The 16,156-nt window shown below is 45.3% G+C and overlaps 1 protein-coding gene across 1 annotated transcript; it reads right to left on the reverse strand.

The window, feature by feature from the left end:
• Positions 1-612: 612 nt before the first annotated feature.
• Positions 613-7,571, reverse strand: LOC139308364 (mast cell protease 2-like). The gene is given in 9 exon segments (XM_070931878.1): positions 613-657; positions 659-750; position 1,637; positions 1,685-1,752; positions 1,755-1,935; positions 3,656-3,772; positions 4,943-5,005; positions 5,007-5,101; positions 7,505-7,571. Coding segments are annotated over 9 exon segments (729 nt in total).
• Between the last annotated feature and the right edge of the window lie 8,585 nt (positions 7,572-16,156).

A 16,156-nucleotide genomic window follows, 5' to 3' on the forward strand; every position in this document is an offset into this window, starting at 1 on the left:
GTTTCTAATCCAAGCAGTTGTTAGGTGAATCATGCTTACTATTTTTCCCAAGGTTGTTAAGCGAATCACTGCAGTTGTTAAGCGAATCACTTGGTCGTTAAGAAAGGTGCCTTCCCGCGTTGATTTTGTGGAAAACTGGCTGGGAAGGTCCCAAATGGAGATCATGTGACCCCACTTAACAACCGTGTTATTAACTTAACAGCTACAGTGATTCACTTAACAACTGTGGCAAGAAAGGTCATAAAATGGGGCACAACTCATTAAACAACTGTCTTGCTTAGCAACAGAAATGTTGGGCTCAATTGTGGTCATAAATCAAGGGCTACCTGTAAAGGGACCCAGCATTTTGTAAAGAAGAAAAGAGCCAGCAGCAAGGATGTGGGTTGGGAAGAACCAATAGTTGGTCTAGTAACTGATAAGGGAGGGTGGTATTTTGTGCAGGTCAAAAGTCTAACTTTATAACATGCCTAATGCCCCTAATCAAAGATTGCCCCCCTCTCAAGACTTTCTGTATTGCAAAATTCTTTTTAGCAGCTGCAAAGCAACGGGGAAGCAGAGGCGACCGAAAAAGATGCCTTGAAACACTGCAATAGGTTTCTCTCGCTCTTCTCATCAGTATTCCTTCATTGTCGCCTGGATCGAAGGAAGGTAGTAAGCCCACGCGGGTGTATATGGAAGGCGGGATCTGGAAGCCATAGGAGACGATGCCGTGGGCCACCCCATTGCAGAGCAAGGCACTCCCAGAATCCCCTTGAGGACAGGTGGAAAAAGGGTACAGATTAACAGAGTTGGAAGGGACCTTGTAGGTCATCTAGTCCAACCCCCCCCCAGCAATGAATATTGTCAAAGTGAGGCAAAGCAAATTCATTTTTAATAGACACTTTCTTTTTTGTTTCCTCTTTCAAAAGTAGGTGGTCAGATACATGTGGGGGGAGGGGGGAGCTTTGAGGAATGGGCTTTTAAGTCAAAAGGTGGGAGGAAGCTCCGCCCTTCTTTTTTCATCCTTGGTCCTATACCAGTATTTCCCAGTCTTGGCAACTTGAAGTTGTATGGACTTCAAGTCCCAGAATTCTCCAGCCAGCATTATGGGATTTGAAGTCCACAAATGCTGGCCAGGAAATTCTGGGTATTGAAGTTCATAAAAACTAGCTAGGGATGTCTGGGAGTTGAAGTCCACCCATCTTAAAGTTGCCAAGCTTGAAAACTACTGATCTAGCCTCTTGGCTTTTGTTAAGATATTTAAATTTAGCAGCTGGAGCAGTGAGGTTTGTGTAATGAGTCAGAACACACAGTTAAAGCTGATTGGTTGAAAAGAGCTGGCTCCTTCATGAGGCAATCTAAGCTGTGATTGGTTGCTGTGGATGTGGAGGGGAGTTTCCCTTTTTTCCCGCCTTTTTCTTCTGTGTGCGTTCTGTGATTTACCTCATGATGTTCCCGCTGTGTTGATTTTCCTCATGACGCTCCAGTTTGCCTGATTATCTTGTTTAGTGTATATATAGATGTAAAATATATTTATATAAAACTACAAGTTCATGTCAGCATCTCTGACTCCATTTGGACACTAGTTGTGCCATTCCCTGACAGCTTTCATTGCCTTGATCACCAAAAAAAAAAAAAAAAAAAAGAAGGAAAATACCCTTTTATTGTAGGAAAAAGGTTAAAAAACAAAGGTGGTGGCACTCACATTGCTGACATCGCAGAGGGTGGCCCGACTGCCAGCACACATCATCCCGTCAGTAAGTTCTGGATCAAGAGACATTTTCTACGGCCGAGGGCCATCACGTTGGTCTCAAAGAGCTTCGGTGTGGGAAAATACGTGGCATCTCTCCGGCCCCATCCCGCCACAGAGCATCGGGTGTTTTTAGGAATGTCATCCATGGACTTTGGTATAGGGATCATTTGGACGTATTCATTCAGTTGAGCTTCACGGTCCAGCTGCCATCGAGAAGAACAGAAGCAAGAAAATATCCGAGCTGAATTTAATCTATCTTTCTCTCCTAGCACAATTATAGATAGTCCTCGACTTATGACTGTAATTCAACCTCTGGTCATCAAGCAGGTCACCACATGACCGATCCAATTTTATGACATTAGGAAAATTTGTGATCCTTAAGCAATCGCCACCATCATTAAGTGAATGCATTGTCTGTAATAGATGTTTTTCACAGGAAACCAGAAGCAAAATATGTCATTAGTGGCAGTCATGTGACCACAGGATGCTGCAAACAGTCATAAGTGCCAGTTGCTAAGTGCCAAAAATGCGATCGAATGACCACAGGATGGGGGTGGGGGCTGATGGCCATTGTAAATTGGAATCTAGGGCATAAGTACTTCTTTGAGCTGTATCTTAACTTTGAACGGTTGCTAAACAAATTGAGGACGACCTCTATTGTATATCCTTACAGATAGGTTAATTTTTGGTTCCAAAATACATCCCCCAAATTTGGATTTGGTTTATCCACAGATGGGCTTATCCACCATTATATACAGTATCATTCTTAAAAGTACCATTGCACTGGCAGAGAAGCTCAATAGAGGATTAGCTGACCATACATTCTTTAGTGACCGCTCAAAGACACTGAAAAAAGGGACTTATGACTGGTCTTTACACTTATGAACACGGCAGCTACAAACAAGTGATCGAAATTTGGGCAAATGGCAACCAACATTTGTTGTTGTTGATAGTCGTGAAGTCGTGTCCGACCCATCGCGACCCCATGGACAATGTTCCTCCAGGCCTTCCTGTCCTCCATCATCCTCTGGAGTCCATTTAAGCTCACGCCGACTGCTTTGGTGACTCCATCCAGCCACCTCGTTCTCTGCTGTCCCCTTCTTCTTTTGCCCTCCATCTTTCCCAGCATTCGGCTCTTCTCCAGTGAGTCCTTCCTTCTCATTAGGTGGCCAAAGTATTAGTTTCATCTTCAGGATCTGGCCTTCTAAATAGCAGTCAGGGTCGATCTCCTCTAGGACTGACATTATGCTTCACTTAATAAATACATCACTTAACAATGAATTTTTTGGTCCTGATTATGGTTGCAGGTCGAAGACTATATTTGCAAATCTGAGAAGTAGGTCTTTAATCATTTGAGTGACTTTGTTCAAAGTATAATTTGTATAAGTTTGGAGGCATGGATTTCTAGGGTTGCCAAATATGGAATAATGCATATTCCATCTCTTTCATTTCATCTACTGATTCAAATAAAGCTCGACTTACAATCACCATGGGGCCCAACATTTCTGTTGCTAAGCAAGACAGTTGTCAAGTGAGTTTTGCCCCATTTTATGACCTTTCTTGCCACAGTTGTTAAGTGAATCATAATTGTGAATCACTGCAGTTGTTAAGTTAGTTACACGGTTGTTAAGTGAATATGGTTTGCCCATTGACTGTGCTTGTAAGAATGTCACAAAAGGTGATCACATGACCCTGGGACACTCCGACCGTCATAAATATGAGTCAGTTGCCAAGTGCCTGAATTTTGGATCATGTGATGCTGCAAAGGCTGTTAGTGACAAGCGGTCATAAGTCACTTTTTTAGTAGTATTGTAACTTCCAAGGGTCACTAAACGAATGGCCGTAAGTCGAGGACTACCTGTAGGCAAATGAATGGTGTTCGCATTTGATTTTGGAGTGACCAAGTGTTGGTTTTCTTCATACCTTCAGCAGAAGGACGTCATTGAAAGGAATACCCCCTGCTACGAAATAACCGGGATGTTGGTAATGGCGTAAGAAAGCCACCACAGATTCAGAACCAAAATCACCCCCAATTATGATGTGCCACATTTCAGCGCATGGAGTGGGACTCTGAGATCTCCCCCACCTCCGTGAAGATCAAAGCCACTTGTCTCAGAGCCCTCCTTACTACGGACACCACTCCGTAGTAGCACTCAGTCATTCAAGCCCTGGACATCTCACAGCTGGACTACTGCCATGCGCTCTACGTGGGGCTACCCTTGAAGAGTATTCAGAAGTTACAGTTGGTCCAGAATTCAACTGCGCGGATAGATCTTGGGCCCCAAAGAGTGGCCCATGTAACACCCCTATTGCGTGAGCTGCAAGACTTGCATGGCATGGACCCAGGTTACTTGAGGAAGTGTCTCACCCCTAAAGGATTGGCCTGCCCCACTTGGTCTGGCAGAAGGGGCCTGTTGTGGACCCCATTGGTCAAGGACTTCCAGCTAATGGGATCCAGGAGAAGGGCCTTTTCTGCAGTGGCTCCTGCCCTCTGGAACATCATGCTTTCCCCAAGTTGAGGTCTGCCCCTCCCTCATTGGCCTTCCGCAAGAGCCCTGAAATCCAGCTCTGCCAATTGGCCGGGGACCCTGATAGGGCAGTGATGGCGAACCTTTTTGGCACAGTGCTGGAAAGGGAGTGTGCAAACACGCACTTGTTAGCGCCACAACCAGGAAGAGGAGCTGCCCAGGGGGCATAAACACGCCGAATAAGGTACTTCCGGTTTCCGGGGCGCGTATGCGCTCCAGCAAGCAAGTCTTCCAGTTACTGCCGCACATGCACACGCACCAATTAGCTGGCCAGCTCACTGGAAAATGGAGCACCAGCTCTTCCGGTTTTCGGCACTGCCGCACGCATAAAGGCCAGGTCATCATCGTGTGTACATGCACGCCAGAAACCCGGAATGAGAGATGCCACACGTTCCAGGTGACATGGCTCTGTGTGCCACTTTGGGCACACGTGCCATAGGTTCTCCATCATGGCTAAAGAGGCACACCATGTTGGAGGTGGTGAGTGCACTAGGAACAAGATTCCCTACTACCCCATAGTACTCTGATTTTAACTTATCCAGTTAAAATGCTTCAATGTTTGTACTTCCGTGTTTTTAAAGACATTTGGAAGCCACCCAGAGGAGCTCCACAATCAGATAGGTGGTACATACATTCGATCCATCCCTCAATCAATCGAATTAGGGAACTGTTCATCCCAAATGCAAACTCACCCGTTGCAATGGCCTGCCGACAACACCCACTGGGGGGCAATGAGGAACCCCCCCACATCCAAAACGTCCCCAAATTTTCAAAGCTGCCATGTAAGGTCTGGAGTGAGGCTTCACTTCACGGCCTCCAACGATCCGGCTGCGAAGGGGTCCTGCAAAGAAATGAAGAGGGATCTACCTCAATATCTCAAGGGCTGCCCCAAAGAAGAGGGAGTCAAGCTATTCCCCAAAGCACCTGAAGGCAGGACAAGAAGCAATGGGTGGAAACTAATCAAGGAGAGAAGCAACTTAGAACTAAGGAGAAATTTCCTGACAGTGAGAACAATTAACCAGTGGAACTACTTGCCTCCAGAAGTTGTGAATGCTCCAACACCGGAAGTTTTTAAGAAGAGATTGAATAACCATTGGTCAGGAAAGTTATACGTAGGGTCTCCTGCCTGAGCAGAGGGTTGGACTACCCTCTGAAGAAACCTCCAAGGTCTCTTCCAACTCTATTATTCTGTTATTCTGCTACAGACTTTCCTCCCTACCATTACAGTTTCAGAATAGGTAATACAGTTGGGCTTGCCGGCAAGCTACACATTGTATTCCTTGCAGAAAGCCAGAGAAGCCTGAGTGGTGTAAGAGGCTAATGCCTCCTAAGGCAGCATTTAACATCCAGCTGCCTGCAATTACTGTAAGTTCGAATCCCACCAGGCTCAAGGTCGACTCAGCCTTCCATCCTTTCTAAGGTGGGTAAATTGAGGACCCAGTTTGTGGGGGCAATAAGCTGACTTTGTATAAATATACAAAAGTATGAAGGCTATTGCTTAACGCATTGTAAGCCGCCCTGAGTCTCCAGAGAAGGGCGGCATATAAATCAAATAAAAAAAAAAAGTTGAAGGATTAGGATTTGCATCGAGAAGAACCCAAGGTCTCAATTTAGGGCTGACCCTCTGGACCACAGCTGGAGAAAGGACTTGAATCACTTCCGTTGTTTCTATCATTAAGTGTTGTACTTTATGTTTCTTGACGAATGTATCTTTTCTTTTATGTATACTGAGAGCGTATGCACCAAAGACAAATTCCTTGTGTCCAATCACACTTGGCCAATAAAAAATTCTATTCTATTCTATTCTATTCTATTCTATTCTATTCTATTCTATTCTACTCTACCCTACCCTACCCTACCCTACCCTACCCTACCCTACCCTACTCTACTCTACTCTACTCTACTCTACTCTACTCTACTCTACTCTACTCTACTCTATTCTACTCTATTCCCATTTTAGGGGATTCCATTCACATCCTAGGGAAAACCCAGCTGAAAGTTGGGTATCACCATGAGAAGTTGAGATGTCCAACTAGACATTATGGAATGGACATTCCCCAGGTTCACAATAGACCGCAGGAGGACTTTCTGATCCATACAAGCTATCAGTTAGCAGAACAGGCTGCTGTATTAACTGCTGAGTCTTCTTCACTGGCGACCTTCAAACAAAGCTGGAAGGTCATTTGTTAGAGATAGAATAACAGACAGAATTGGAAGGGGCCTTGGAGGTCTTCAGGTCCAACCCCCTGCTCAACCAGGTATAGATTATTTCAGATAAATGGTTGTCTAGTCTCTTCTTAAAAACCTCCAGCGTTGGAGCATTCACAATTTCTGGAGGCAAGTTGTTCCACTGATTAATTGTTCTCAATGTTAGGAAATTTCTCCTTAGTTTTAGGTTGCTTCTCTCCTTGAGTAGTTCCCATCCATTGTTTCTTGTCTTGCCTTTTGGTGTTATGGAAAATAATTTGACCCCCTCTTCTTTGTGGCAGCCCCTCAAATAAGAGCCTCTTAGGTTAAGAGCCTTGGTAGTACAGGGGTTTAAGGCACCCTGTTATTAAGCTTATTAAGACCAGCTGCCTGCAATTACTGCAGGGTTCGAATCTCGCCAAGGCTCAAGGTTGACTCAGCCTTCCATCCTTTCTAAGGTAGGTGAAATGAGGACCCAGTTGTGGGGGCAATAAGCTGACTTTGTATAAATATATATACAAAAAAGGATGAAGGCTATTGCTGAGCACATTGTAAGCCGCCCTGAGTCTTCGGAGAAGGGCGGCATATAAATCAAATAAAAAAATAAATAAATAAATTAAAAAAAAAAATACTGGAAGACTGCTATCATGTCACCCCTAGTCTCATCTTTTTTTTTAGACTAGCCAAACCTAAATCCTGCAATCGTTCTTCGTAAGTTTTAGTTTCCAAGCCTTTAATCATCTTAGTTGCTCTTCTCTGATTTTTTTCCAAAGTCTCAAAATCTTTTTTGTAATGTGAATGCAGTATTCCAGGTGTGGTCTTAGTTTTTTTTTTTTCATACCAAGGAAGGAAAATAACCCAGGAAGTCCTTTTGCCCTTTGGAAAAGCACCTTCAGGAAAACCATGATCTGGATGATGGAGAATCATGTCTAGGGATTCCTGCATTGAGTAGAGATTGGACCAGAGGACTTCTAAGCACATTTCTACCCTTTTCTGCCTGCTTTCAGGTTTTCCTGCCTCCTCCTAGCAAGATGGAAACCCCTTTTAAGCTACTTACCAGCACCAGCCAAGGAGGTGGACAGGAGAGCAATCAAAAGGGAATAGAGTCTCCAAGACTCACCCATTTTGGCTCTAGTTGCAGATGTTGCAATGCCAGTAGAGGGAAGATTGGAGGTCTTTGTCCTCTATGCAGGACTGTCTTCTTTATATAAGTGCCTTCGGTTGACTGTTGGAAACTGTGACTATCTGATTCTGTGGGTTATGTATCAGCTATCATTTCAGTTTTGAATAATCAGTCATCAATGTTGCTTCTGGGAAAGATGTAGGCCAGGCCCAAATCTTAGGAAAGGGTAGATTAGTTGGAGGAGAGGAACAGGGTAAGGGGACAAGGATGAGATGGAGAAACGGAAAGTAAAAGAAGGAAGAGGAGAGGAGAGGAAGAGGAGGAAGAGGAGGAGAAAAGGAGAAGGAGGAGATGGAGGGAAGGGGGAGAAGGAAAAGATAGAGGGAGGGAATGAGGAGGAGGAGGAGGAGGAGAAGGAAGGAAGGAAACACAAGAAGGAGAAAGAAGGAATGAGGTGGAGGAGTGCAGTGGTGAAATGTAAAATTTGTTACTACCGGTTCTGTGGGTGTGGCTTGGTAGAGGGGGGGTTAATGTGACTGGGTGGGCGTGACCAACTTTTTATTTTTATTTTTATTTTTAAAGCCATTTTTTCTACAACCTCTTTGGCTGAAGAGGTTGTGAAAAAATGCTTTGAAAAGCCTTTGACGATCAGGCAACTCAGCTGGGATCGTCAGAGGCTTTTCAAAGTATTTTTTCTACAACCTCTTCGGCTGAAGAGATTGTAGAAAAAATGCTTTGAAAAGCCTCTGATGATCCCAGCTGAGCTGCGCGATCATCAGAGGCTTTTTTTTTAACTTTTAAAAGCATTTTTTCGGCCGAAGAGGTTGTAGAAAAAATGCTTTTAAAAATAATTTTAAAAAAGCCTCTGATAATTGCACAGCTCAGCTGGGCATGGGGGGGGGGGGAGCAGGGATTTTTGCTACCGGTTCTCCAAACCACCTGCCGCCATCACTACTGGATTGGGCGACCCAGTCCAAACCAGGAGCATTTCACCCCTGGAGGAGTGGGAGTAGGAGAAAGGAGGAAAAGAAAGAAGGAGAAGAAAGAGTGGGAGGCAATGAAGAGGAGGAGAAAGAAAGAAAGACAAGAAAGAGAAAAAGGAGGGGAATGAGGAGGAAGAGGATAAGAAAATCGAAGAGAAGGAGGGGGGGAGGAGAGAGTGATTCACTTAACCACTGTGGCAAGAAAGGTCATAAAATGGGGAAAAACTCACTTAACTAATGTCTTCCTTAGCAACCTTAATTTTTATGCTCACTTGTGGTCATAAATCCAGGACTACCTGCATAGTTAGGCTTGCAAGTTACAACTTATATTATTTATAAGTTGTAAGTTGTAACTTATATTATAATCGTAGGTGGGGGCACCTACGATTTGGAACGAGCTCCCCCCGGAGATACGTAGGATCCCGGATCTGCACACCTTCCGCCGCGCTCTTAAGACTTTTCTATTTTATCAAGCTGGCCTGGCCTAAATCTTCCCCCTTTTTAAATGTGGGAATTTTAAATTTTTAAATTTTAAATTCGTCTTTTTATAGGGGTATGGGTAAGGCATTTTAAATTGGGGAGCCATTGTAGATTTAATTCTGTTTTAAACGTATTTTAATAGTTTATATTGTATGTTTTTAACTTTTGGCTGTGCACCGCCCCGAGTCCTTCGGGAGAGGGGGCGGTATAAAAATCTAATAAATAAAATAAATAAAATAAATTTATAGAGAGGCAGAGTTGAGTGGGGGTGGGGGTGAGTGGGGGTGGAACATGTGAGTGGCAGGCCTCCCATGTCACCCCTAGTCCTTCTTTTCATTAAACTAGACCTACCCAGTTCCTGCAATCGTTCTTCATATGTTTTAGCCTCCAATATCCCCTAATCCTCTTTGTTGCTCTTCTCTGCAATCTTTCTAGAGTCTCCACATCTTTTTTACACCGTGGTGACCAAAACTAAATGCAGTATTCTAAGTGTGGCCTTACCAAGGCCTTATTTCAGATAAGTGACTGTCTTATCTCTTCTTAAAAACCTCCAGTGATAGAGTAATCACCATTTCTGGTGGCAAGCTGTTCCACTGGTTAATTGTCCTCACCATTAGGGAAGTTTCTCATTAATTCTAGGTTGCTTCTCTCTTTGATTACTTATAGGCACCTTGCGTGCAACGCAATCCCAAAAGATCTGGAGCACCACTTCAACCTCATAGGCATGGACAGATTCCCCATCAGTCAATTGCAAAAGGCAGCTTGACTTGGAACAGCTGACATCCTGCGCCAAGAACTTCGACACCCTCAAACGTCCACATCTGCCTATCCCAGTCTCAATAGGTGGACCAAAATTCAAATTCTGCTCTAAACATCTGGTTGACTGTGCAACCGAGCATATTAAGTCATGTTTATAATACAGACTCTGTTTTTACTGAACCGTGAAACCAGAGGCAAAGCAGGATGCCATACTGAAGACAGGTTTAAATGCAAAAACATTATTTATTTAGGAAGGGCGTGCAGCACATCACTACCGAGGAATTAAATGTTTGTGGTTTCACAATGTAAGAGGTCTGCAGATTTTCAGGCACAGATAGAAAAACGTTATTCTTGCATACAGAATAATGTTGACATTGGGGGAGCGTATAACTGTTGAAAGCACAGATGAAATTCAGCAAGTTCGGACCGGTTCTGGAGAACCGGTAACGGAAATTTTGAGTAGTTTGGAGAACCGGCAAATACCGTCTCTGGCTGGCCCCCAGAGTGGGGTGGGGATGGAGTTTTTGCAATATCCTTCCCTCAAGAGTGGGGAGGGAATGGGGATTTTGCAGTATCCTTCCCCTGCCATGTCCACCAAGCCACGCTCACAGAACCGGTACTAAAAAAAAAATTGAATTCCACCACTGGTTGAAAGGGATCTAAAAGGTCATCTATTCTTCCCTCTGAACACCGTTTTTCCTTCTGGAAGATTGAAGAACCCAGAAAGACAGAGGTCATGTTGATTTGGTAGACTGTGCCAGCGGTTCTTAACCTTGGCAACTTTAAGTGTGGACTTCACCTCCCACAATTTCCCAGCCAGTCACCGCTGGCTAGGGAATTCTGGGAATTGAAGCCCCCACCTCTTAAAGTCACCTAGTTTGAGAAATATTAAGGTGTACTAACTTGATTGGGGTGGACAAAACAGTCCACCCAAATTTGCTAACCACACTTTACTTATGTCGTGTGTCTAACAGACCCTGTTAGTTTCTAGTTCAGAGTGCTGTGTGAATCTTCCAAATTGCATGAATGGAATAAACCAGGATTAAATTCAAAACAGGTTATGCAGCTTCTTTCAGGCACAACCAGGGGTGGGTTCTAATTTTTTTTACTACCGGTTCTGTGGGCGTGGCTTATTTTGTGGGTGTGGCTTGGAGGTCATGTGACTAGGTGAGCGTGGCTAGCTGGTCAGAGTCATTTCTAGAAGGTCCTTGCACTTACGACCCGACTCATTTGTTTGCTTTTAACACTGATCAGCTATAGGGCGGCCCTTTGAAGCCCCACGGCAAGAGTTTAAACAGTTTTTTTCCCTCTAGTCATCAGCTGGGACTCAGGAGGCAGCAATAGATTGGGGGTGGGACCAAATAAAAGGTAAGAATAATGTGGGGGGGGTTGGGGGGGAGGGCGGGGGGGGCGGAGAACCGGTTCGGTGACGTCATATCGTCAGCGCTACCGGCTCGGCTGAACCGGACCGAACCGGGAGGAACCCACCACTGGGCACAACTATAAATAATCCCCAACCTACAACCGCAACGGAGACCAGAATTTCTGTTGCTGAGCGAGGCGGTTGTTAAGTGAATTGTGCCTGATTTTACTACCTTTCTGCCGAGGTTGTTAAATGAGTCACTGCAGTTGTGTAGGTGAATCAAATGATTGTTAAGAAAATCTGGCTTCCCCCATTGATTTTGCTTGCTGGAACCTGGCTCCAAATGGAGAACATGTAACTTTGGGACCATGGTACATTCATGCCAGTTGCCCAGTGCCCGAATTTTAATCATGTGACCATGGGGATGCTGCAACAGTTGTAAGCACGAGTAATATTTATTTTTTTATTTTTTTATTTAATTTATATACCGCCCTACTCCCGAAGGACTCAGGACGGTGAACAGCCAAACAGTAAAAAACATAGATACAAAATTTAAAAACAAAGTAAAATCGAATTAAACAAATTTGGCCCAAACATATTAAAACCCCAATCATTTAAAAACCAATTAAAATATGCATAATTAAAAAGAGGGAAAAGATTAGGCCAGGCCCACCTGGTGAAATAAAAAGGTCTTAAGAGCGCGGCGGAAGGTGCGCAGATCCGGGATCCCCTGTATCTCCGGGGGGAGCTCGTTCCAGATAGTAGGTGCCCCCACAGAGAAGGCTCTCCCCCTAGGGGCCGCCAGTCGACATTGTTTGGTCAACGGCACCCGGAGGAGCCCCTCTCTATGAGAGCGTACCGGCCGGTGGGAGGGTATTGGTGGTAGTAGGCGGTCCTGTAAATAACAAGGTCCTAAGCCATGGAGCGCTCTAAAGGTGGTGACCAAAACTTTGAAGTGCACCCGGAAGACCACTGGGAGCCAGTGCAACTCGCGCAGGAGAGGTGTTACCTGGGAGCGCCATGTTGCTCCCATAACCACCCACGCGGTTGCACTCTGCGCCAGTTGGAGCCTCCGGGTGCTCCTCAAGGGGAGCCCCATGTAGAGAGTGTTACAATAGTCCAGGCGGGAGGTGACGAGGGCATGAGTGACCGTGCGTAGGGAGTCCCGATCCAGGAAGGGACGCAACTGGCGAATCAGGCGAACCTGATGAAAAATCCTCCCGGTCAGGGCCTTCAAATGCTCTTCTAAAGACAGCCGTGAATCCAGGAGGACGCCCAAGTTGCGAACCGTCTCCGTGGGGGCCAACGACTCGCCCCCAAAAGTCAGTGATGGCGCTAACTGACTATATCGGGACGTCGGAAACTACAGCCACTCGGTCTTGGATGGTTGAGCCTGAGCCTATTCCTCCCCATCCAGATCCGCACAGCCTCTAGGCACCGGGACATCACTTCAAGGGCATCGTTGGGGTGGTCCGGGGTGGAGATGTACAGCTGGGTGTCATCATAGCTGTGCATCTCTTTTTTTTTCAGAGCCATTGTAATTTTGAACAATTGCTAAATGAATAGTTGTAAGTCAAGGACTATTTGTATTGGCGGAGGAACACCAGACTAATATGAAAATCTTCTAACATCTGTCAGAGGAATAATTTGGGATTCCAACTCAAGCGGCTGTTGCACAAGAATGAATAAAAATGAGATCCAGGCAGCTGTGAGGAAAGAAGAAATATGTATTCCTAAAAGCAAAATAGTTTGCTTTAAGGGGCAGGCGGCAGAGAAATGGGGTACAGTGGTAGACTCTTAGAGGGGGAGCTTCTCCGGTGTGTGGAAGTGTTTACTGGCTGAGGGGCATGTGTGTGTCAGGGGTGGGTTCTACTTATCTTTACTACCGGTTTACAATGGGGCCGCGCGTGAAGCAAGTGTGCACGCACATTCTTCTGTGCAAGCACAGAAGCGTTTTGATGATGTCAGGGTCAGTGGGCGGAGCCTCCCGCCGGTTTTACTACCGGTTCTATAGAACCGGTGCGAACTGGGGGCAACCCACCACTGGTGTGGGTGTGTGCATTTGTGTGTATTTGTGTGAGTGCGTGTATATTCTTGTGAACATACAGTTCTCCTGGGAGACTTAATTTAATTAATTCTGTTTGTGTTTTGAGACTTTATCTTTGGATGTGTGAATTAGGTCTGCGTAACTTATTTCGAGGTTTGAGAAACTTTGCAAATTTCATTAACTTGGAGATGCTGATACTCAGACCATTGTGGATTCTTTTAATATTTTAAGGGAAGATGGAAATGTTATAAAGAATATCTATCTATCTATCTATCTATCTATCTATCTATCTATCTATCTATCTATATATATATTTCTTTTGAATATATATATATACACACACACACCACCAAGCCACACCCACAGAACTGGTAGTAAAAAAAATTGGATTTCACCACTATATATACCTATATATATAAAAGCAAAATATCACTCACGCATCATCACAAAATCTCCAGAACCGTAAAGCCTACAAACTTGAAATTTGGCACGTATGTTCCTTTTGGCTTCTAAGAAAGGATTTTTCGAAATGATCATCAGAACATTAGTATTTCCCATATTATTATTAACACTCTCTGATGCTAAGGAGTTCTATTCCCCCTCCCCACCTGAAAAGAAATCTCTTCCAAATGTAAAACACAAGCAGAGGAGAGGAGCTTCAGTTTTAGTTTTACTTTCACAGCAGCAAGCAGCTTTACTACAGAACAGTTGAGTTAAGCCACACCCAGGCTCCTTCCTGTCTCCTTGCTTACACAGCAAATACTGTTTCCAAACAGTCCTCTGATGCTAAAGAGTTCTACTCCCCATCCCCACCTGAAAAGAAATCTGTTCCACACTCTGATACTAAGGAGTTCTATTCCATCTCCCCACCTGAAAAGAAATCTGTTCCAAATGCAAAACACAAGCAGAGGAGAGGAGTTTCAGTTTTACTTTCACAACAGCAAGCAGAGGATAGGATAGGGGAGACTTCTGTGGGGTAAGGCTGAGGGAGAGAAGGGGATAGGATAGGGGAGGCTTCTGTGGGGCAAGGCTGAGGGATAGAAGGGGAGAGGAGAGGCCGACCGTAACTACTTATTAATTTTCAAGCTGTAAGTGTTGATTTATCAAGCCCGATCACATAGTTTCGTAGCGGAGCACGGGTATTCAGCTAGTATTTGTATATAAAACTTCTCACACATTTCTGAGTAATGTAGACACATAACCCCTGTGGCAAGAAAGATTGTATAATGGGGCAAAAGTCAGACTCATTTAGCAACTGTCATGCTTAGCAACATACATTTAGGGTTCCATTGTGGTCCTAAGTCGAGAGTTACCTGTAAAACAGAAAACAGCTGGCGAGCAGAAGAACCAATAGCTGGTCAATAATTGATAAGGGAAGACTTTATTTTGTGCAGATCAAAAGGCTAACTTTATAACATGCCTAATCAAAGATTGCCCCCCTCTCAAGACTTTTTGTATTGCAAAATTCTTTTTAGCAGCTGCAAAGCACCGGAGAAGCAGAGGCGACCGAAAAAGATGCATTGAAGCACTGCAATAGGTTTCTCTCTCTCTTCTCATCAGTTTTCCTTCATCGTCGCCTGGATCCAAGGAAGGTAGTAAGCCACGCAGGTGTATATGGAAGGCGGGGTCTGGAAGCCATAGGAGACGATGCCGTGGGCCACCCCATTGCAGAGCAAGGCACTCCCAGAATCCCCCTGGGGACAGATTAAAAAAAAGAGGACAATGGATATTGTCAAAGTGAGACAAAGCGAATTCATTTTTAATAGAGGCTGACTTGGGGAGACACTTCCTGTCTCAGCATTTCCTGTTTCAAAGACATAGGACCAGAGGTGGGCTTCAGCAGGTTCTGACCAGTTCTGGAGAACCAGCAGCGGAAATTTTGAGTAGTTAGGAGAATTGGTAAATACCACCTCTGACTGTCCCCGCCCCCATCTATTCTCTGCCTCCCGAGTCCCAGCTGATCAGGAGGAAATGGGGGTTTTGCAGTAACCTTCCCCTGCCACGCCCACCATGCCATGCCATGCCATGCCCACCAAGCCACGCCCACAGAACCGGTACTAAAAAATTTTTGAAACCCACCACTGCATAGGACCGTGATGGCGAACCTATGGCACGCGTGCCACAGATGGCATGTGCAGGCACGCGAGCCGTTGCCCAGCTCAGCTCCACTGTGCATGCGCGCGCGCCTCCCGCTGGCCAGCTGATTTTCGGGTCTCTGGCACAGGGGCGGGATGCATGCGGGAGACGCACATGCATGCATGGGGGGTCGTGCGCAAATGTGTGGGGGTGGGGGGAATGCACGCATGGGCAGGGACGGAGGGAGCTCGGGGGGAGTGTTGCATCCCCCTGCCAAAACAGGCCGTGGTCCATTTTTGGTCCCAGGAAGCTGTAGGGAAGCCTGCCAGGCCCAAAATAGATCACAGGGCATTGTATTATGGGTGTGAGCACACACTCGAACGACACCCACCCCCCCTGCGCTCCTCCTGCTCTTGGCACGTGATGGCAAAAAGTTTAGCCATCACTGGTGTCAGCACTTCAAGCTGCATTTACTCTAGTGCTGACATAAGAAGGAGAAGCGGAGGCGTCTGGAAAGGGACGTTTGACTTTTCACCTACTTATTTTCCCTGGAGATAATATCCCCTAGGAGATGGGAGGGGAGGGGGGAAATTCCTTTGAGTTGGAGCAGTAGATAGGGGTAGAGTGACTTGGAAGATGGCTAATGAGTGCAGGGGAGTGGGGAACAGAAAGGGAGGGTTTTGGGTCTGGAAGTCAGTGTTGGCTACGATGGAATCGGAATTAGAATGTCGTGCTTAATAAATGGGAGTTTTTTTTTCATCAAAGACTTTGTTTGAAATGCAATTTATTTGAGACGACCTTGAAACCTGACAACTGGCATAGTACATCTAAAGGTAGTCAGACACACTGGGGGTGGGGCTCTGGGGGGGGGCTTTTTT

Source organism: Pituophis catenifer, unplaced genomic scaffold, assembly GCF_029215685.1.
Source record: "Pituophis catenifer annectens isolate HBS135680 unplaced genomic scaffold, rPitCat1.0.hap2 SCAF_1, whole genome shotgun sequence".
Taxonomy (NCBI): Eukaryota; Metazoa; Chordata; class Lepidosauria; order Squamata; family Colubridae; genus Pituophis; species Pituophis catenifer.